The sequence below is a fragment of the Acomys minous genome (assembly GCF_964271855.1).
Source record: "Acomys minous genome assembly, chromosome: 2".
Lineage (NCBI taxonomy): Eukaryota > Metazoa > Chordata > Mammalia > Rodentia > Muridae > Acomys > Acomys minous.
The window spans coordinates 67,583,437-67,604,692 of record NC_140484.1 but is presented as its reverse complement, the minus strand read 5'-3'; the positions used below and the strand labels follow the sequence as shown (position 1 = coordinate 67,604,692).

General features: G+C 44.1%; 1 protein-coding gene across 2 annotated transcripts; it reads right to left on the bottom strand.

Annotated features, from left to right (window-relative positions):
- Nucleotides 1–1,894: 1,894 nt before the first annotated feature.
- On the bottom strand, nt 1,895–20,997 carry LOC311592767 (ATPase PAAT). 2 transcript variants are annotated; one of them, XM_084773552.1, is made up of 6 exons: nt 20,756–20,997; nt 19,989–20,186; nt 19,216–19,288; nt 15,889–16,095; nt 7,731–8,182; nt 1,895–2,950 (listed from the first exon to the last, which is right to left on the bottom strand). In XM_084773552.1, exons 1-6 carry the CDS (start codon nt 20,917–20,919, stop codon nt 2,716–2,718), a joined length of 1,329 nt encoding a protein of 442 aa, XP_084629678.1. In that variant the 5' UTR covers nt 20,920–20,997; the 3' UTR covers nt 1,895–2,715. The 2 variants fall into 2 exon arrangements, with proteins under 2 accessions (XP_084629678.1, XP_084629679.1); XM_084773553.1 differs by having other exon boundaries at nt 20,854–20,981.
- Between the last annotated feature and the right edge of the window lie 259 nt (nt 20,998–21,256).

The window sequence follows — 21,256 nt, the reverse complement described above, 5'->3', positions numbered from 1 at the left end:
CAGCCCAGAACATCAGTTCAGGAAGGAAGGTCATGGCTGGAAAACACCAAGCTAAGTAAGATTCAGGCTTCAATGATGCACACCCAAGACTCAGAGGTGGAGAAGGGTCCTTACTATGAGCAGAGGGGGCTGGCGACAAGAGGAGCATCCTTGGTGCGAAGACTGAAATGTCTCCTAGGGTCATCAGATGGACAGGGAGGCCAGAGGCAGTTAAGAGCTGCTTGCGGCCAAGTCCAGGAAGGTCTTGGAGAAAATCTGATCCTCCTACTCAGTGTTAGCAGAGAATGAATTCAGAGATGAGAGAATGAAAGAGAGGAAGGTTTTATTACAGAGGAGAAGTATACACAACAGGAAGTGAAGACTTCTCAACCCCTTACACACAGGCTCTTCTTGATGGCCCTATTTTAAATGATTTTTTGACACTTGACAAGGAATATTTCATTTCTTTGTTATGTCAGGGTGCACAGCGCAAGGTCAAGCATGATATCCACAATTAAGTTTTTCTTTTTTAACACAAAGGCCAATTTGATGTTTATGGATTCCCATATCAAGATGTTATCGGAATCTGGAGGTTCTGCTACCAGGCCCTTCTTACAAAAGCATGGAGACAGAAAAGAAATGGGTTTGTTTACAGTTTTAGTGAGAACCGGGGGAGCATGAGGATGGGAAGGTGTTCCTTTCTCCCTACTTTTCCTATAGCAGTGGTAAAATCTATAGAAAAGATGAAACAAAACCAAGATTATATATATATATATCTCACATACACACACACATACACACACACACACACACACACACACACACACATATATATATATATATATATATATATATAGGCTGTGAAATAACTTATCAGAACTGTGAGCCATCTTTCCTGGCAGGAGGATGTTCTAGTGGTGGGTTTCAGGCCATTCACACCCTAACACAGGATTCCCAGGAGAGGTTTAATTCTTCAAGGAGCATATTACTCTATGACAGACACTGTATGGTTTATGAATGTTTCCATCTTTCACACTTTCACACTTCTTGCTTTTCTGTAAGGTCTCCCCGTCAGCCCCTTCCTGCTCTGTGTTACAAGGATCAAGAATGCTGGGATTGGCAGTGGAGGTGAGGCTGGAAAGCGTGTCAGGCTGATGGTCTCAAGGCCTTCACTTAGGGGGATGATGCCATCCTGCAGACCTGGGGAGCCCCAGCTGATGGTTTATGGGCCAGAGGGCACTATACTGCTAAGTCAAGGATGGCGTTCTGTAAGTTAGGGAGGAACCGCAACTGCCAAAGCTGCAAAATCATGGACTGGATTTCTCCTCAGTGATCAGGAAATGACTTACATCTGCTCATGGTATGGCTATCCCAAACATGGCTCCCCGGAGGCAGCGAAAGTGTGGTGAGTCCTACATGCTGTGTCACCTGTGCTGTATGCTCAAACTCAACTGTGTTCCAAAACAACAGGCAAGAACAAAAGATCCTCTTTTAAAAAACAAAAGAAACAACTTAATCAAATTAGCTGAAAAGCATTCTATTCACTTACAGGTGGTCTTCAGAGCAAAGCCTTTAGGCACAGCTGTATCACAAACATGGATATCAGTTAAGTTCTGAAATTTTAGACTGCTGGAGACAGCGGTCCCCTGGATTCATGTCTTAACCCGCGTTTTAGATTCTCAGACCATTACACAGTATACCTGCTAGAAAAGGCCCCCACATAAAGAACCTGTCAGTTCCAGAAAAGAATTGCCCTCCATTTTTACCTGCAGCACCAAATCTGAAATAGCAGGACTGAAAATGAGTGATCTACAGCTGCGCTGCACTGAACAAGCAGCACTACCCTCACTGTGTAGACTTCTGTGGTGGACTTTGCGGACCTGACAGCGGCATAAATAAGGACACCGAGAGACTCTTGTATGTTTTAAAAGCTTAGGCCTTTAACTTGGGCTACCAGGCCCCGCAGCTCCTCTAACCCCAGTAATCTACCCATGACCTGCCCTGAGCAACAGCCTGGCCTGACTGTCCACCTCCACATCCTCTCTGAATCTCCTCTTTTCATAGCTTTCCCAGTGTCTCTTTCTCTCTACCAAGAAGTCCCACCTTCTACTTCCTGCCCAGCTGTTGGCCATCAGATGTTTATTAAAGGTACTCAGGGAATACCTGAGGCAGGTGATGAAGGACAGAGACACCCTCCACACAGTGCACCCCAACAACTATCTCAAACAGCCCAAGCACAGCGGATTCACCTCAGATAAACAATAGGAAGTGTAAACTGGTAATCTGAATGAAAGAGTCCAAGAATCCAACTTTCCAAAAATAATTAAAAAAAAAAACAAATATTTTAGCATTACTTTTCATACTCCTGAGACTATATTTTATAGGTATCTGTATAAATAAAAAATTCACTTCAAACATATGTAATATATAATACAAACTAACAAATTGCATTAGAAGTCCTTAAACATCTGAAACAGTTGAGCAACACAAGTATACATTTCTGTAAGAGTGAAAAATACAGCAAGCAAAATAACTTTCAACCGTATCAGGACAGCTGCTGGTGCACAGACCCGGATCTACAGTAACAAGCGCAACGCAAATGAGCGCTGAGGTCACTTCATGTAAGACAACGATCCTTCGAAGGACATTAAAGACTTGATTTTGATAACCTTTTTGGATTTTGGTTTTATAATAAATATGTAATAAATATCTGCAATAATTGGGTATGTCCATAGCTCATCTTTCTCCGTTGGAAAGTCTTTCTCTGGAGTCATAGTGTCTTAGAGGCATCTCTGGGGGTGGGGAGTTGGGACTTCGTAGAAAGTCCACTAACAAAGCCATTTTAGCATCTATGTGCTCCTGGAGCTGATAGATCCGCTCATCAATGTGGTCCATAAGCTTCTTCTCCATCAGTTCCATGTTTTTAGAAAGAATCTTCTCCAAGTACGAGCAAATAGGCTGCTCTTCCATCCTAAAAATAAAATTTTAGATATATCAATTTTCTCTTATGTGATGACAAAAACAACTAAGGCAGCCGAATGGCAGATAAGACAGCTCTAAAACCTACAACAGCTCTACAGCTCTAAAACCTACAACAGCGGCCACAGCCTTGAGTACACAACACTCTCCTATTAACTGCTTTTGTTAGTTAAGACAACTGAAAACAATATAAAGGAAAGACAACACTGCAAAGAACAAGCTGAGGCTGCACTGCGGCTCTGTCACTCGAGCGTTTTTCTAGCATGTAAAAAACCTTCAGTTTGGTCCCTAGCACTGCATAAGACCAAGTGCAGAGGCAGGAGAGGCAGGTTGGTCACGAAAAGATCTGCCTTGCAAGCATGAAGATCCACATTAGATTCTCCACATTCAAAGTAAAAGTAAAAGATGGGGCTAGGGAGATGGCTCAGCTGGGAAAGCCACTGCCATACAAGTATAGGGACCTAAGTTCATATCCCCCGCACTCCATTAAAAAAAAAAACAACTAATGATTGTACCTATAATCCCCATGGCTGGGGAGGCAGAGAGATGACGCCTGGCTCTGGCTGGCCAGCTAGCCTCGCTAGATCAGGAGCTCCAGGTGCAGTGAGAAACCCTGTCTCGGAAACTGTTGGGATAACTAACCTTCACATGTTGTATCAACTGGCTGTGAAGTATGCCCCTGTATGCTCAATTGTTAATTGCTGTGCTGGCAGTGGCAGGTTAGCAGGATATACAAATGTCTGTCATTTCCTCACTTGCCTCCAAAGAGGACTCTCTGAGATTGTATGTTAAAAAGCAAGCTGCCTATGGCGAAGGTCACATAACCTTCAGTGGCAGACAGCAACACAGAGACAAGGACCTGGCACTGGCCTGCTGCTGATATGAGTAAGGAATGTGGGGTTTGCAGAACAAAGAGCAGGCGGCTGGGGCAGGTTGACCAAGCAGAAGGACAGAGGCAGGACACAGGAGAGGGATGACTGGGGACTGAGTAGGGTGGTACAACAGAGAGGCACGTGGCGGGAGCACAGAGGCAGGGAAGAGACTGCCCCGGAAAAAAGGCCAACAGTGTTACACTACACAGATGCCTCCTTGTCTTCATTGTTAAACCCCAAGTGAAACCACTGAAAGTCCCCTGCAATAAAAAACAAAACAAAACAAAAACAAAAAACACTACTAAGCTGGACCATGGTTAAAGAAGACGCCCAAAATGAACCTCTCCCCTCCTCCCTCATGTGCACACAAGTGCATGTACATCGTCATACATGAACACATACTTGCTAAGTTCACACGGACATGCCAGGTGTGGTAGTGAGAACTTAGCATTCCAGCATTGGGTAGGTACAGACAAGAGGACCCCAGGGGCTCTCTAGCCAGCCTGCCTAGTTTGATCAGAGGCTCTCGGCCAGTGAGAGACCCTATCTCAAAAGACAAAGTGGACGGCTTTTGAGGGAGCACACCTGAGCTTGTCCCCTGGCCTCCACATGCTGAGCAGGCTTCACCTGCAAGCACCCACACGCACAAGGTGTAGCATACACCGCTAATTTCAGCACTTGGCAAAGGAGCCAAGAAGATCAAAAGTTCACGGTCAACTGCAGAGTCAATGGAAGGCTTGCCTGGGTGGGGCTGTTGAATGAGAACGGCCCCCACAGCTCACATATCTGAATGTCTGGTCCCCAAGTGGCAGAAGTGCATGGGAAGAGTTAGGAGGCGTGGCCTTGCTGGAGTAGGTGTGCCACTGGGGGTCGCTCTCTCAATTAGCCTAGTGCTTGTGCATCAGTTGTAAGCTCTCAGCTACTGATGCCCAGTTACACCTGTCCACTCCATGTCCCCACCATGACGGCCATGGCTACAACCCCTGGAACCATAGCTGCCAAATTACATGTTTTCTTCTGTGAGTTGACTGGGCCATGATGTTTTAAGCATGGCAATAAAAAGTAATCAAGACACTGGGCTAGATGAAAATCTGTCTCAAAAAGCTAACAAGCCTTTAGGAAAGGGCTGTTGTATCCAGTGAGCTCCAGAACAGTGACCCTCACAGTGGGGCCGAAAATCTCTCCCCCAGGGACTCAATGAGAGCCAAAGTATGTTTATGCTAATAGGATGGCAGAATCTGACTTTTTCATGCTTATGCTTCTGTGAACACAGTGGCATTTCTTAAGTGTACACGAGGCGTAGAGCCACTGTTGTAGTGACTCACAGCACAGAATTCTCTCCTCTCTAGAATGCCCTAAGGCAATGACTTACTGTATAAATACATGCATTTCAGACCTTAACTCCCTTTGCTCTCAGTGTTCTTACTAATTACACGTTTTAAGGTAATACCTAGAAGGCTGTAGCCAAAAGCTAATAGAGACTTGCACATATTAAAATATAATTTTCCCTGAAGTTTTAAAATAATTTGCTTATTTTTCATACTTATGTTAATATATGATGGTTTTATTATTTCCTAACTATGAAATAACATCAAAACCAGTATACTTGTGGTTATACAAAATGTATGTAGAGCTCTGTGCTATTTTATCACATACACAATATTCTTCCCCAAAACCATTAATCAGGATGCACAACTTTTAACTACAAAGATATCTGTCCTGTCATTTCTTTGTGGCCTTTCTTTTCCAACGACTGGATCCACTAACCAGTGGCTCTCAACATGGAGGCCTCATATCAGACATCCTGCATATTAGAATTAGATATTTACATTATGATTCATAACAGTAGCAAAACTGAAGTTATGAAGTAGCAACAGAATAATTTGATGGTTGGAGTCACCGTGGCATGAGGAACTGTGTTAAAGGGTCGCAGCCTTAGGAAGGTTGAGGACCACAGCACTAAGCAGAACTCAGGCCTCCAACACCCAAGCCGTAACACCTCCCACTCCAAACTCGCACTTTCAGCGGCTGCAGGGTCGTTCCATTATCTACTTTGTGTTGTGTTCTGTAGCTTGTGGTTTTTGAAAAGAAGTTATTACATTTGTGAGCATGAAGTTATTTCCACAACCCCTTTCTACCTTTGAAATGCCCAAGGCTCTGCAGTGCATCTCTGCCCACTGCATCTCAAACTGGTGGTTTGCATCTTCTTTATTTTCTAGTTTTGATAGAAGCATGCCCGGTGCCCACAGAGGTCAGGACAGGACACCTGCATTACTGGGTCTAGAGTTACAGGTGGTTATAAGTTACGTGGGTGCTGGAAGTTAAATCAACAAATGCTCTTAACCGCTGAGCCATCTCTCTCCAGACTCTATTTCATTTTTGGGGTAGTAATTCTACGCCACTGTCCTCCGAGAGCCATCTTCACTAAAGCAGCATATGACACTACAAACCCTCATCAGCACTTCTTTAGCTACAGCCCACACACATTCATCTATTTTTTACACAGATTTATGTATTTAAAAACATATATTTGTTGAGACTTCTTTTGTGTGTGATGTGCGTGTTGTATGCATGTGCACATGTTCATGTGAATACACGTGTGTATACCTGGGTATACAGAGCAGGAGACTGACATCCAGTGTCTACCTCTGTCACTCTATCCTATTTGTTGAGACCGAGTCTCTTACAGAACCGAGAGTTCATTGATTTAGTAAGACTAGCTGGCCAGCAATCCCCAAGGGTACTCCTGTCTGTGCCTCCCCAGGACCAGGACTATAGGCATACACCACCACACTCAGGTTGGTTTTTTTTTAACAGATGGTTTGAAATTCAGGTCCTTATGCTTGCATAGCAGGCAAGCACTTTGCCAACTCCTAGACTTCTCAAAACAGAAAAGCTGTGTTGTTCTTATTGTCTTTCTGTTACTGTTAGATTGTGGGAAAGATTGTAATCTTTGTCACAGGTGAAAGCAGTCTTGGCGGGCTTTACCCTTGGGCACCCCATGGATACCTTGTGATAGACTGAGTGGAGCCATCCTGGGCCTGGAATTCAGGAAGCAGCCCTGGGGACTCCACCTGGACTATTGTTTTTGTAATCAACCCTCGATGGGAGAAGGAGACCGCCCTTCGCATGTGACACAGACAGAGAGAGAGGAGAGAGCAGCAGCAGGTTGAGACTGGGCTTGAGCGCAAGTGGATCAGCGACCAGGCCGGACCAGCATGCAGGCCAGAGACACCTACGGACCCGTCCCGTGGAACGGATACCGGAAGGTTCACTCTTTTTTCCCTTTAACCATTTTTCCCTCTTGTGTAAGCTAGTTGGGTTATATAATAAAGTTTAATTGTTAAGAAAGAGAGCCAACATTAAATGATTTCTTTCTTTCTTTCTTTCTTTCTTTTTTTTTTTTTTTTTTTGGCTGTTCTGGACTCGCTCTGTAGACCAGGCTGGCCTCGAACTCACAGCGATCCACCTGCCTCTGCCTTCCGAGTGCTGCAATTAAAGGCGTGCATCACCACACCTGGCGAGAATTTATCATCTTTGACTAGGTGTGTCCAAAGCAAGTCCAGGACAGCTAGCCAGGACTACAAGAGAAACCCTGTCTCAAAAACCAAACAAAACCAAACAAAACAAAAAGATAAATTCTCATAGTTCCTCCAAATTCGTTCATGCAGCTTTCTATCGCAACCCATGGCTGATGGCTGTACCACAAATGCCTGAAACTGTGCAACACCAATTCCAGACATTTCTTTCAATGTGGTCCACTCTATTCTATTCCTATTAAGTGTGTCAGTGATGAACTGTAAATGCTGGGAACAGCTCATCAGGCAAATCTCTTTCCCTTCATCTGACTCTCCCACCTACCAAATCGCAACCGTATTTGCCTTAAAACAAGATACTTACGAAACACCGACAATGCCCTCTCGGGGCTTGGAGATGTTTTCTTGCCACCTGGCATTATGTCCCACGCGGAGATGGTTGACCTGACTACATAAATTCTGTAGAAAAGGCAGCAACTCAGAGTTGGGCACATTTGAGTTGCCACTTGCCTTCTTTGGTAAGAAAGAAGAGACTGCATTTTTAAGATCATTTCCGAGGGAATGGTTCTGTGGCATAAGGTGACACTCCTCGTCATTTGTGGTAGATCCTTCTCCAGGTGGCTGTGTGCTTTTATCAATAAGAGCCTTTAAATTCTCGGTGATGGCTGAAGGTGTCAATCCAGTTCTAAAAGGAAACGGTGTAGAGGACGCCTTGTCTGAGACTCCTGACGAAGGCGAAGACTGCAGTGCGATCAGATGCTTGTGTCCTGGACTTCCCAACACTGACTGAAGCTGGTCTCCGAAGGGGAGACAATTCTGAATGAGGAAAACAAGTTTTAAGTATTAAAGAGTGAAGGCTAATGTCCGGAGTGCTTGCTACAAATCAGGTGCCGCACATTCTCAGTTCCATGAAGAAAGTTGTCACTGTTCAATGCTAAGATGAGGACACAAAGGTGTAAAGCTCCTGCCCAAGGAGACCAGCCAATAAGTGGCGGGGTTGGGACATAGATCTAAATCTTTTTTTTTTTTTTAAGTTTATTTATGTATTTTATGTGTGTGAATGCTCTGTCTGCATGTATTCCTGCACACCAGGAGAGGGCAGCAGATCCCATTACAGATGGTTGTGAACTGCCATGTGGTTGCTGAGATTTGAACTCAGGACTTCTGGAAGAGCAATCAGTGTTCTTAACAGCTGAGCCACCTCTCCAGTCCCAACCTAAACATCTTTTAATATTTCACTATATCTTTTACTAAGGAACATATTAAAATAGACACTACCCTTTAATCCCAGCACTCTAGAGCCAGAGGAAGGTGGATCGCTGTGAGTTCAAGTCCAGCTTGGTCTACAAAGGGACTCCAGGATAGGCACTGCTACACAGAGAAACCCTGTCTCGAAAAACAAAAAAAAAAACAAAACAAACAAACCATATATATATATATATATATATATATATATATATATATATATGAAAATATACTAACTAACTGAAATGTTTTTACTACTAAAGGCTTCCTTATGGCAGTAACATATAATATTAATGTCACAATAGTTGATCATTTTCTTTTAGACTTATTTATTTTGTATTTTTATGTATATGTATGTATGCCTGAGCCTATGCATATACACCAGGTATGTGCAGGTGCCCACAGGGCAAGGAAAGGGTATCAGCCTTTGGAACTGGAGTTACAAACAGCTGAGAACCACCTGATGTTGATGCTAGAAATAGGATCCAGGACCTCCACACGAGCCCAAGCACTCTTAACTGCTGAGCCATCTCTCCAGCCCCAGTTAATCATCTTCTCAAAATTCAACCCAGAATGTCCATTTTGTCATATATAATATACTAGTCATTTTACCTGGCCATATCTTTTGCCATGGGTCTTCACGGAGGTTACATGATGGACAGTTACACTACGGCAGATGTTTGATGCATATGTTGGTGACATTTTTGATGACTAAAGTGACCTACCCCTTGGCTGTGCTTGCTTTAACAATTTCTAGGATAAGAGTTATATATATTGGAGCCACAGCCAAACTTGCCATAAGAAGATCTCGGCTCATCTTAAAGAGAAGGCTGCCCCACCTTTCTATTTGCCTTTCAGTTTTTCCAACAAAGAACAGGTAAATGACCTCTAGTCTAACCAACACTGTTAAGACAAATGATTTGATTTTAACTTTAAAACCTAGATGCCAACCATGGATTTTTTTTTTCCAGCCAGGGACTATCATCTGCCATGGCTGGTCAACAGCTTTTGAAAGGCAGGTCCAGAAAGTACTCATCAGGGTTTACTAAAGAGACGATGTTGATATGTTCATCTAAACACTCGAAAACATTACCGTGAGGCCAAGGCTTTACCCAACAAACTTTTACCAGAAATCTCCTCTGTGCTGCCTTCCATTTCAAGCATAAGACATATGTCAGTGAATAAACCAAATTAAAATCCCTGACCTCATGGAGCCTACATGACATATAAGCATGGGAAGATCCAAGACATGGAAGGAGAGGGAAGGGAGAGAGGGAGGGAGGGAGGAAGTGGGGAGGAGGGACTATATCACAGGATGGAGATGATGATGATACTTTAGGGAAAAATCAAGTAGGAAGGCAGGATAACGGCCCGGGAAGTAGAGGTTGGGGTGAGGGGCGTCTACAATAGCCAGTCTCTATCTAACCTCTTTACTGAACTTCATTTTCAAAAAGGCTCTTTGTAAAAAATGTTACCCTGTTGTTAATTTATCTTGTTCTACTGAATGCCAGTTTTGAATAAACCTTAACTTATCCCTGCTACAACAACAAAAAAATCATTTATATTTACACAGTTACAGCATTAGACACCCTTCCTTTAGCTTAAAAGAGCTTTATTTGGTCATAATGGAAATGCCCACTCTCTATTACAGCTCAAAACTGTACACTAGGGAATTGACAAATATGCACTAACAGTAATGATATTTATACTATAGTCCATGTCAAAATTATGGGCAGGAAAAAAAATTAGATAATCTTAACTGTAAAAGTATTTGTTAAAGGTAATCCTTTTTGACAAATATATACTGTAGTTATCTGTTAAAAAAAAATTCACTAAGCTGGGCATGGTGGTGAACACCTTCAATCTCAGCACTCAGGAGGCAGAGGCAGGTAGATATCTGTGGATATCTGTGAGTTCTAGGTCAACCTGGTCAACTCTATACAGAGAAACCCTGTCTCAAAAACAAAACAATAGAAAAATCACTAATTATAAAAACTAGCCAGCAGAAATGTAAAATGCAATAATGGAAAACAGCATGGAAGTGACTCAAAAATTTAAAAATACAACCGCCATATGCTCCACAAGCTCAATTCTGGATTCCAGAACCCCTGGCCACAAGGTACATGGTAGTAACCCATCACTGTGGCTGTCAAGAAGGAAGACCTTCCACGTGTTTCAGTACACAGAGAAAACTCAAAGGATACACACCAACTGTCGCCTTGGTTACCTCTGGGGAACAGAGTGATAGCAGCAAGAACACTGTTACTTTCCACCTAATAACTTTCTCTGAGAGAAATTCATGGAATAGAAAACTTATTATTAATAGAATAAAGCCAGAAAAAATATAATTTTTCTCAGAGTCAAGTTTTTAAAAGATAGTGAGCTGGTTATATTTAATTGATCACTCTCCTCTAATCATTTCCATAATCCTTCATATTTGTTATTTGCTTTTTTACATCTACTAAAAGATTATATTACACATGAACTTTGCCTCAGAAATCACCATTTAAAACACTGATTCCTAAACTCTACCCTGTCAGATTTGTAGGTAACAAGAAAGGGCCTGGAGTCAATCTTCTGAAAACATCACAAAGGACTTTGCAGTCTATGGAACACATTTTAAGAAAGAATCAGACTAGCTGGACATGGAGGGACACACCCTTAATCCCAGTAGTCAGGAGGCAGAGGCAGGATCTCTGTGAGACTGAGGCCAGCCTGGCCTACAGAGTGAGTTCTAAAGCAGCCTGGACTCCGTAAGAGAGATCCTGCATAAAAGATATGGGGTGGGGGGAGGAGAAAGAAAAATCAAACTGTCCTAACTCCTAAAAAGGCACAAACCTCAAAAGCTGACAAATATTTCCACTATCCTCAACGTTTCTTCATATATCTACCTTCTAATTTCCACTTTATGTCTAAACTTCTTGGAAAAACCCGTTTGCACTCAATATCTCCAGCTACTATCCAATCCTCCACAATGTGCTTTATATTCTATTATTATTTAAATTCCCTGGCTAAAACACTGGAAGAAGTATTTATAGGATAACCCAAACCAGCATATATGTGTACATACACATAGTGCCATAAACAAAAAAACAAGTCTCCGAGTGCATGTACTTTTAATCTCAGCACTCAGGATTCCTTGCTTTAATGAGGAAAAACAATAACTAACTAATATATATCAATCTCATCAACAGGGCACAGACAAAACTGTGATAAAGATTAGGAGGAATGCACTACTGTAGACGATGACCTGGGTGAGAGAGAAGGTCTCATTTAAGGATATAAAGACTAAGGCGAAATCAGAATAAGAAGAAAACAGATGCAATAACATCATAGAAGGGGAGTTCCAGCCAAAGGAAACAACCGAATACACAGGCCCTGCGGTAGCAACGTGCTTGTGTACGTGAGGAATCTGAGCACCAGAAAAGAACGTCAACAGAGACCCAAGGACCTGTCGCCAAGGAAAGGGAGGAAGGAGTGCCAGGATGACAGCCGGGTGCACACTAACTAAGTGCACAGACAAGCAGGCAGCGGCTTTACACGTGAAACAGGGGCCTCGGCTTCCCTTTGAGCGCATTCTGCTTGTGTGGCTGAGCAGGAGGACCAGGCAGGAGCCTAAGGAACCAAGTGAGAAAACGCTGGGCAGGAAGTAAACCAGAGACCGCCATTTGTTTTAAAATGCTTTCGTGATTTCCGAAATCTTCAGGTCTCCTGGTTCTCTTACCTCTGCCCAAACTCCAGGGCTGCCCTGACTCCCGCAGTGAAAGCCGGCAGTACTTACAAGTTTTCTAAGTTTCCACATCGACACTGTGATCTTTACAGTGGTAGAAGAGGATTTCATCATGGAACACTATGACTGACCCTGCTGAGGGAGGCAGAACTCCTGAGTGACAGGCACGAGCCAGCCTCAGCTCACCGGGCATTAGACCCTCCCTTTGACGGCAGCTGCTACTCGATCACATGGTGCCTGCTCTCCTTCTAGTCCTCCTCCCTCTGCCCACGGTTTGCCAGATGCAGCTACTCGCCAGGGGTCGGTCTTTCTACTTTCAGCCTCTCTGCTCACTGTGTTCCTACTGTGGTGAACACCTCCCAAGCCTCCCTTCTACCCAGCCACCTCTCCTCTCCTGACCCCATCTGCAAATGCCATAATATCCTTCCAGGAAACGCCTTGTTCACAGCAAAGTTTACATTCCCCAAACTGGACTCCTTTTATCAAGTGTCCTCATCCCGTTGGTTCCACTTATATTTCTGGTAATGTCATCCTCAAAACCTCAATTTTTCACCGCTTCAAATAATGAATGGTGTTAACTATCTAGTCCCAATGACTGTGCTTCTTGGCTTATTAATCTCACCTCTCATCTGGGGGAGAGAAATCACATACAGCTGGGTCTCTCTGCCGTAGTCTTACTTTCCTTTGGTTTACCTTCCACATAACAGTGGTTTAAAACCTCTTTTAAAGCCGGGCGTGGTGGCCCACGCCTTTAATCCCAGCACTCGGGAGGCAGAGGCAGGCGGATCGCTGTGAGTTCGAGGCCAGCCTGGTCTACAAAGTGAATCCAGGACAGCCAAGGCTACACAGAGAAACCCTGTCTCAAAACACAAAAACAAAAAATCCCAAAAAACAAAAAACACCTCTTTTAAAATAGGCCAAAATGCTTGCAAACTTAAAACAGCATCCAAGCTCTCTATGATCTAGCACAAGTCCTTAAATCTCTCCTGTGTGTTCACTTCCTTTCGTTTCTTAGCAAACCCCACTCCGTCCAGCACAGCTCTCATCCGTTACTAGCATTCCTCTAAAATAGCCAGCCTCTAGACAAACCCGCTGACCTCATCTTCCTCCTTCACAGCCCAAATGAAATGCCACTGAGCGCAGTCACTAATTTCAGTATGCCTTCCTTTTTCTTTTTTTTCTTTTTGGTTTTTCAGGGGAGCCCTGGCTGCCCAGGAACTCACTCTGTAGACCTGGCTGGCCTCAAACTTATAGAGCTCTGCCTGCCACTGCCTCCCGGGTTCAGGGACTAAGGTGTAGGCCACCACAGCCCAGCAAGTATACCTTTCTCAGTCTCATCACTCACCACATAGAAGGCAAATGGATGAAGCTAGAAAAGATCAGCCTGAGTGAGGCAACCCAGACCCATGGGTACATACACATGGTATGTACTCACGTATAAATGGATTTTAGCCATAGAGCACAGGATAAATATATTATAATGCACAGACCCAAAGAAGATAAGCAACAAGGAGGATGCAAAAATCTCTCTCAGAAGGGGAAATAGAAGAGACATGGAAGTGGCTGAAGAGAGGGAACAAGAGTGGGAGCGCAGAGAGATCTGAGGGTGGAGATCAGACCAGGAGAGCCCGGCCAGGAGGACAGAGGCCTGTAGAGAAAAAAGAAACTGTGGTGGGAGCATCTCTGTGACAAGGTGGAGCCCTAAGTAAGGGTAGGCTTTTTAGGAGGATTTAAGGGGCACTCTAGCAGAGACTCCTAGTAGCAGAGGTCACAGAGACTGAAGAAGACACCCTTTAACTAGACAAGTCTCCTAGTAGAGGGAGGGGACACTAACCCACCCACAAAAACTTCGATGCAAAATTTACCCTGCCTACAAGATGTGCCGGATAAGATAGAGCAGAGATTGAGGGACTGTCCAACCAATGCCTGGCCCAACCCAAGACCTACCCATGGGACAGAGCCAACGCCTCACACTATTAAGGATACTCTGCTCTGCTTGCAGACAGGAGCCTCAGAGTTGTCCTCTGAGAGGCTCCACCCAGCAGCGCTTCAAAACAGATGCTGAAACTCACAGGCAAACATTGAGCAATGCGTAGGGGGTCTTGTGGAAAAGAGTGAGGAGGGAGAAAAGGACCTAGAGGTGACAGGAGCTCCACAAGAAGAGGCCAACGCAGCCAACTAAGCAAGGCCCAGAGGGGCTGCTGAGGCTGAAGCATCATCCGAGACCCATGCATGGACTGGACTGATGCCCCCTACAACGATGTCGCCAATGGGGGCTGTCCCTGACATGGACTCTGTTGCCTGCTCTTTGATCATTCCCCCTGGTTAGACTGCCTTGCTAGGCCACAGGGGAAGAGGACACGCTCAGTCCTGATGCGATTTGATGAACTGGGGTGGATGGGAAGGGGCCCCCCTTTTCTAAGGAATAGGGGAGGGGGTGAGGGAAGGTCGGACTGGAAGGAGAGGAGAACGGGGCTACGACCAGGGTGGTCGGCTACACACTAACTGATTACCTTCATTCCCTAAAGACGGAACAAGCCAGAGACTTCTTCACTGCTGAATAAATGTGTAAAATGAGTTCAGGAAACACTGAGGATATGCAGTCAGAACATTTTGTAGAAGAGCAAGTCTACAAAATGTGGCTTTTATAAAAATTATAAACAGATGACGATTAAATCATCAGTGTAGAAATTAATAGAAAAATCAATATACTATATTACTGTATAAAAGGTCAGCATTAAAAAGAAGTTTCAGGTTTTTTGCGTTTGGAAGAGGGGCATGTGTGCGTGCACGTGTGTGTGTGTGTGTGTGTGTGTGTGTGTGTGTGTGTGTGTGTGTGTGTGTGTTTGGGAGTAGGGGAGCTCTAAAGTCAGAGGATTACTTCAAGCTCTCACCTTGCACCTCTTTGGGACAAGGTCTAACCCCTTAGTGAACTCCAAGGGATTTCTCATGCCTCCACCTCCCATCTTCTCCTCTTTTTGTAGGAACACAGGGATCACGGACACATCTAATAATGCTTCCTGCGCCCAGGGGTTCTGCTTGATCTAAGGCACCAACCAAGGACAATATGTGCAGTCATCATCAAATCCCTACCAAGATCTAGCCAAGGGATAGAACATTCTCCACAGTTAAGTGGAGAGTGGGGACTGACTTTCACACGAACTCTGGTGCCCCATATTTGGCCATGTCCCCTTGATGGGGAGGCCCGGTGGTACTCGGAGGAAGGGTAGCAGACTACCAAGAAGAGACTTGATACCCTAGCATCATATTCAGGGGGAGGAGGTCCCCATCAGTCACAGTCATAGGGAAGGGGAATGGGGTGAAAGTGGGAAGGAGGGAGGGAGGAATGGGAGGATGCATGGGATGGGATAGCAAATGAGATGTGATATGAATTATTTTATTTTTCAATTAAAAAAAAAAGAAAAGAAAAAGAGGGGAAAAAATAATGCTTCCTGCTTTTACATGAGCTCTAGGAATCTGAACTCAGGTTCTGTACCACAGCCACAAGCCAGCTCTTGAAAACAGAATATGACACATCTTTACTTGCCTGCTGCTGAAACCTGATCATATTCATCAGCTGCTGAGCTCCAGGGGAAAGCTTCGAACCCATGGACTCCATGATGGTTTGGACATTGTCCAGGTCGATCCGTGACCCTAGAGCAGGAGAGCTCGGGGAAGGAGTTGCTGACCTTGGTCTCACGTGCACCACCACTTTACTGACGAGGACACAGTGCTTTCCACCGAAGGACAGCAACTATCATCAAACAAGAAACGACAGCGGTTTTAAAAACAACCTTCACTCAAAGACACTGCTTGGTATAACCACAGCAAGACAGGCCACTCAAGAGTCTAAAAGTTAGCTTCAAGTACATTTAAACGTTAGAAAATAAATTCCAATGTATCATGAGGCAAACACCAAGTATTTAGGTAAAGATATCCTTTCCAAGCCATAAGATAAACATACAGAATATGAAAGTTTTGTTTACTTAGTTTAAGGAATTAAAGGTAAACCACACCTGGCTGGGGGGACAGCTCAGCAGTAGAGCACCTGACTAGCATGCTCAAGGCCCAGGTTTGAGTCCTCCATCTGACCAGAGAGAAAAGGAAACCCAAGAACCCTCCATCTTAGTGTACCCCAGTTGGCTTTAATATTATTTAATATAAAATAATAAAACTGTCCAGATGACCACACAGGGTTTGTTTAATCCTAACCATAATTCAGTCTTCTGCAGTTCAACAAGGACTACTTAATGTGTTAAGCAGCTGGTGGTTTACATAAAAAGTAGAGTTCGGGGTTACTTTCTTTTTTTTTTTTTTTTTTTCCCCTCCGAGACAGGGTTTCTCTGTGTAGCCTTGGCTATCCTGGACTCACTTTGTAGACCAGGCTAGCCTTGAGCTCACAGTGATCCACCTGCCTCTGCCTCCCGAGTGCTGGGATTAAAGGTGCACGCCACCACTCCTGGCTTCAGGGTTACTTTCTAAGTAGGTGAAAGACACTCCAGCTTGGAGCCTGGCTCTCATCCCTTTTATCAGCACAGATTTTCCATTTTTTGTTTTTTGTGTCTTCCCACTCACTTTGGGGTACTGAGAGAACAGTAACTCACACACACTAGGTTAGTGCTTGCCACAAAGATGCTAGGTTAGTGCTTGCCTGCCACAAAGCCATTACTCCCAACACTCAGACAGTTTAGGCTTCTGAACCAAAAGGCGTTTCATTTATAGTATAAGGGAAGGGCTTTAAATCAGATACATCTGAGTTTAATTTTTTTTTTTAAGATTTATTTATTATGTGTACAATGTTCTGCCTGCATGTGTGCCTGTCCACCAGAAGAGGGCACCAGATCTCACTATAGATGGTTGCTGGGAATTGAACTCAGAACCTTTGGAAGAACAGCCAGTGCACTTAACCTCTGAGCCATCTCTCCAGTCCCTGAGTTTAAATTTTAAGATCTGCTATTGCACAACCTGTGCGATCCTGGGCAAATGCTAAGCCTGAAGCAGAGGATGGTGAGATAACTTTGCATAGAGGTTTGTGCCAAAATAGCCACTAGTGTCACTGAGTGAGAGCTCAGAATTCTGTATTAGGAACATTTACAGAAGCTTCCGTACATGCCAGAGGGCTTCCCTAGTTGAAAGCTTTCAGACTAACACATGCTTCCACAGAACAGTTGCAAAAATTATTCACTTTGACAGACACATAAACTCCTCTTACAAAGACAGAGGTAAAAAAAAAACTGGTATTCCCTAAACTCTGAGTGTGGTACCAAATATGGGACAGTCCTCAACGGCTAGGGAAACACCCATTAAATTTATATTCTATTATTGTTATTACCTTCCTTCTTTAATCTGTATTTTTACATTTTAGTGTCTTCACACAAAATCTCAGTATTTAGCTCTGGAGAGTCTGGAACTAACTACATAGACCAGGCTGGCCTCAAACTGATGCTCCTGAGTACTGGGATTATAGGTGTGTGTCACTACACTGGGCCCTACTGTTTCCTTTATGTTTTATAACCCCAAGACCCTTTTTTTCATCATTGACTACAGTATATTTTTTGTTTTGTGTAATTTCTTGAGACAGAGTCTCTCTATGTAGCAACTTGCTATATATATATCAGGCTGGCCTTGAACTCACAGAAATCCACCTGCCCCAGCCTCCCGGGTACTGGGACTAAAGGTCTGTACCACCATGACCAGAGACTACAGTAGATATTTTATATTATATATGTTATATACAATCAGTAAACCTGATTATCATCTGCCTTGTCCCACTAAAACGGAGGCTGGCATTCCTAAATGCCTTGTGCAGTAGCTGCTATCAACGCGTACTAACATTCTCGATAGGTAAATTATTTTATTTAAATGCCTTTACAGGCTATTAGTTTATTCCACTTTAAGTGGCATTGGGATACCAGTTTTATGAACTGTGCTCTTCAGTGAGAATCATTTCTTATATGAAAACTAAGTCTTTCTCCTGTGATAATAAGCACATACTTTCAGAGATTAAAAGGGCCCAAGAACTTGGTTTCTAGGGACCATTAATTTTCCTTGTGAAGTAGGTGCCAATAGTTAAGTAAGCTGCCAATGGCCAAACTGCTGGCTGGCAACAAAGCTGCATTAGTATTTTAAGCGGACTTGAGTTCTCCAACTCAGTGCCTATCCCTAAACTCTGACAACATCACTAATATCCATCTGAAGAATATTTTTCTGAAGCTGGGCGCAGTGGCACATGCTTGTATTCCCAGGACTCGGGAAGGCAAAAGCAGGTGGATCTCTGTGAATCTGAGACCAGTTTGGTCTACAAAGTGAGTCAGAACAGACAAGGCTATCCAGAGTAACCCTGTCTGGGAAAACCAAAAAAACCAAAAACTGGAAAGAAAAAAAAAAAAAAAAAGAATATCTGTCTGTTTGAAGACAATAGTCTGAATTTCTTAAAATCTCTGGCTCCCTTGTTTGAACTTTTTCTCCATCCTTTACATGCAGGGACAATTTTACATCTGCCTTTTGTGTTGCTATAGCTTTATAGAAAGACTTTTAAAATGTTCTTAGCTGAGTTTCACAAGGCTTCAAAATATAGCACTACTATACAATGAGACATTTTTCTGTAACTAATAAAGTACCACACTGTAAAGAGAATTTCAATGGGCTTTTTGTTGTTGGTTGTTTTTGTTTGTTTGTTTGTTTTTGTTTTTAATTTCAATGTTTTAAGGACTGGTAATTTTTTTAGACAATAATACCCCTTTACAAGCTAACTAAGCATCTCTGGACTGAACCTAGACCAAGGTGGACTATTTGTGCTGCCAAACCAAGGGAAAATAAGTTATGTGTAGAACAAAAACAAGACTTTGAATCTTAAAATTTGGCAATGACTTACCTTTATTTTACAAGCATGTGCGGGAGACTCCAATTTTAGATATTTTTTGTACAACACAATCTCTTCGTGTTCGCTAAAATAAAAGAATGGACTTTTAACAGCCATTGCTTGTAAACATTAACATCTACTTAACAAATGTTTTGGGGACACTACTTCATCGCTTGAATTCCCTTTTCCTGGTCAGGCACAGGGAGTGAGAGGTTCCTGACTTAGCAGCTATCTCGGAAGCCTGAACAAGGTAGCACGCAGCATATTTTAAAGCTCTGTAAACACCGCTATTATTTCAAACATGTGTAGGGCATGGAGTCTGGATCATATTAAGGATAGATCTGGGCAGAACCTTATAAGAGACTAGGGGAAAAAAAAATCACAAATTGCCCATCTTATAATAAGTTAATAAATAGGCTGATGTGGCAGTCTTAGCTTTATATACACTTACACGGCGCTTTCTCGAAAGGAATATATTCAGAGTTTAGAATGTCTAATTGTTTTAAAAAGAGACCCTGCTGAGTTAAATGAGAGAAACAAGAATACTTACCAGGTCTTCATTTTAATAAAGCTCTCCCACTAATTACCTAAATTTCCGTATTTATAAGCTTGCTCATCTACCTGGTCGTTTGAAGGCTTAGTGGTCTAACCTATGCCAATTGGTATGTTTTTACCTTCTCTTCCCTAACGACTCCCGCCAATGTTAGAAAATCCACAGACATTGAAAGCGCGGAGACTAAAGACACTGATTGAGATGAACACTGTCACCTGAACAAGTCACAAACCTGTCATCCAGGACCGTGCAGACCTTCCTGCCCCGACTGGTTCCACAGTACTCCTCCCCTACGTATATTTCCATGTTTCTTGCTGAACTCAGAATGCCAACCGAAAGGATTTCTTCACCCTCATTAGGCTCACACTTCAGGAAGCAAGGGTTTTCACCTCGGGAGCTCTGGCTGCTTTTCAGACTCACCAGATCCCGGCTGAGAAGGAAATTTATAAAACATCACACAGAGAACTTTCCTGAATAGAACCATAACCCAGTGATCCCTTCTACATGCCCTGAGGACCAAGAACCTTCCCCAGCACCCACAGCTGCCCCACACCGAATTCATAAGGAGGCAGGGCATTCCTTCCCACCTACATACACCGTGGGCATTCTACTCAAATCTCTTAATTCATTCGCAGTCAATTAAAAGCGTTTAGTGAATGCAAACGAAAGACTGCAAATGTGTCTTTTTTCTAAGATGCCGTGGTTTTTCATGGCTGAACTTGGTTGGTTCTTATTCCCCCGAGTAGAAGGTTGATTGATTTCGGGTGTGGGGGAGAGGAGCCTGTGGAAGTGTCCCGCCTGACAATAGGATCCTGAATCCGAGTTTCACCAGGCCTCTTCGGCCCAGCGGGTACCACTTGCCCGCAGCCTCGCCCACCTCCCGGGGCCTCCGCCCTCAGCCCACCGCGGCCGACCCCGCAGCCCAGCTCCCCCGCTGCCTCGGCTCCCGTCCTCCTCCCGACAGTAGCGTGACTGTCACCCGGCCCCGGCCCGGCGCACCCCGGAGCTGGCGGCACCAGCAACTGCTCGAAGTCCAAGTCTTGGACACCTGGCCCAACCCGGGTAAGAAGGAGGCTTTGGGTCAACGCCCCGCACACCGCATCCCAGGACGAGGTCAGCGTCGGGCCGCGGTCCAGTCCCGGATCTTCGATCGCGGTCTCCATTCTGTCTCCTTCAGCCCAAGCCGCGCCGGAACCTCTCTTGCGGAGCTTGCGTTTCCTTCAGTGCCGAGTGGAGGTGAAGGTTCAGTACAACTTCCGGTTCTCTCCCCCCCCCCATTCAAATCCCAAGAAACCAATCACCAGAGATACGCATGCGCATCTCGTCTGACTTCCCGAAGTTTATTCAAAAAATCTTCCCTAGAGCCCTGAATTCCTTACTTTTGGAACAGGTGCCGTGCGCATGCGCGATACTCTGCGCGCGAAAACGAAGCAGTTGATTTCGAAGTTAGCTATGGCGACCCAGCCAGCTGACCAGCGATGTTTTGGGAAAGCGGGGGCG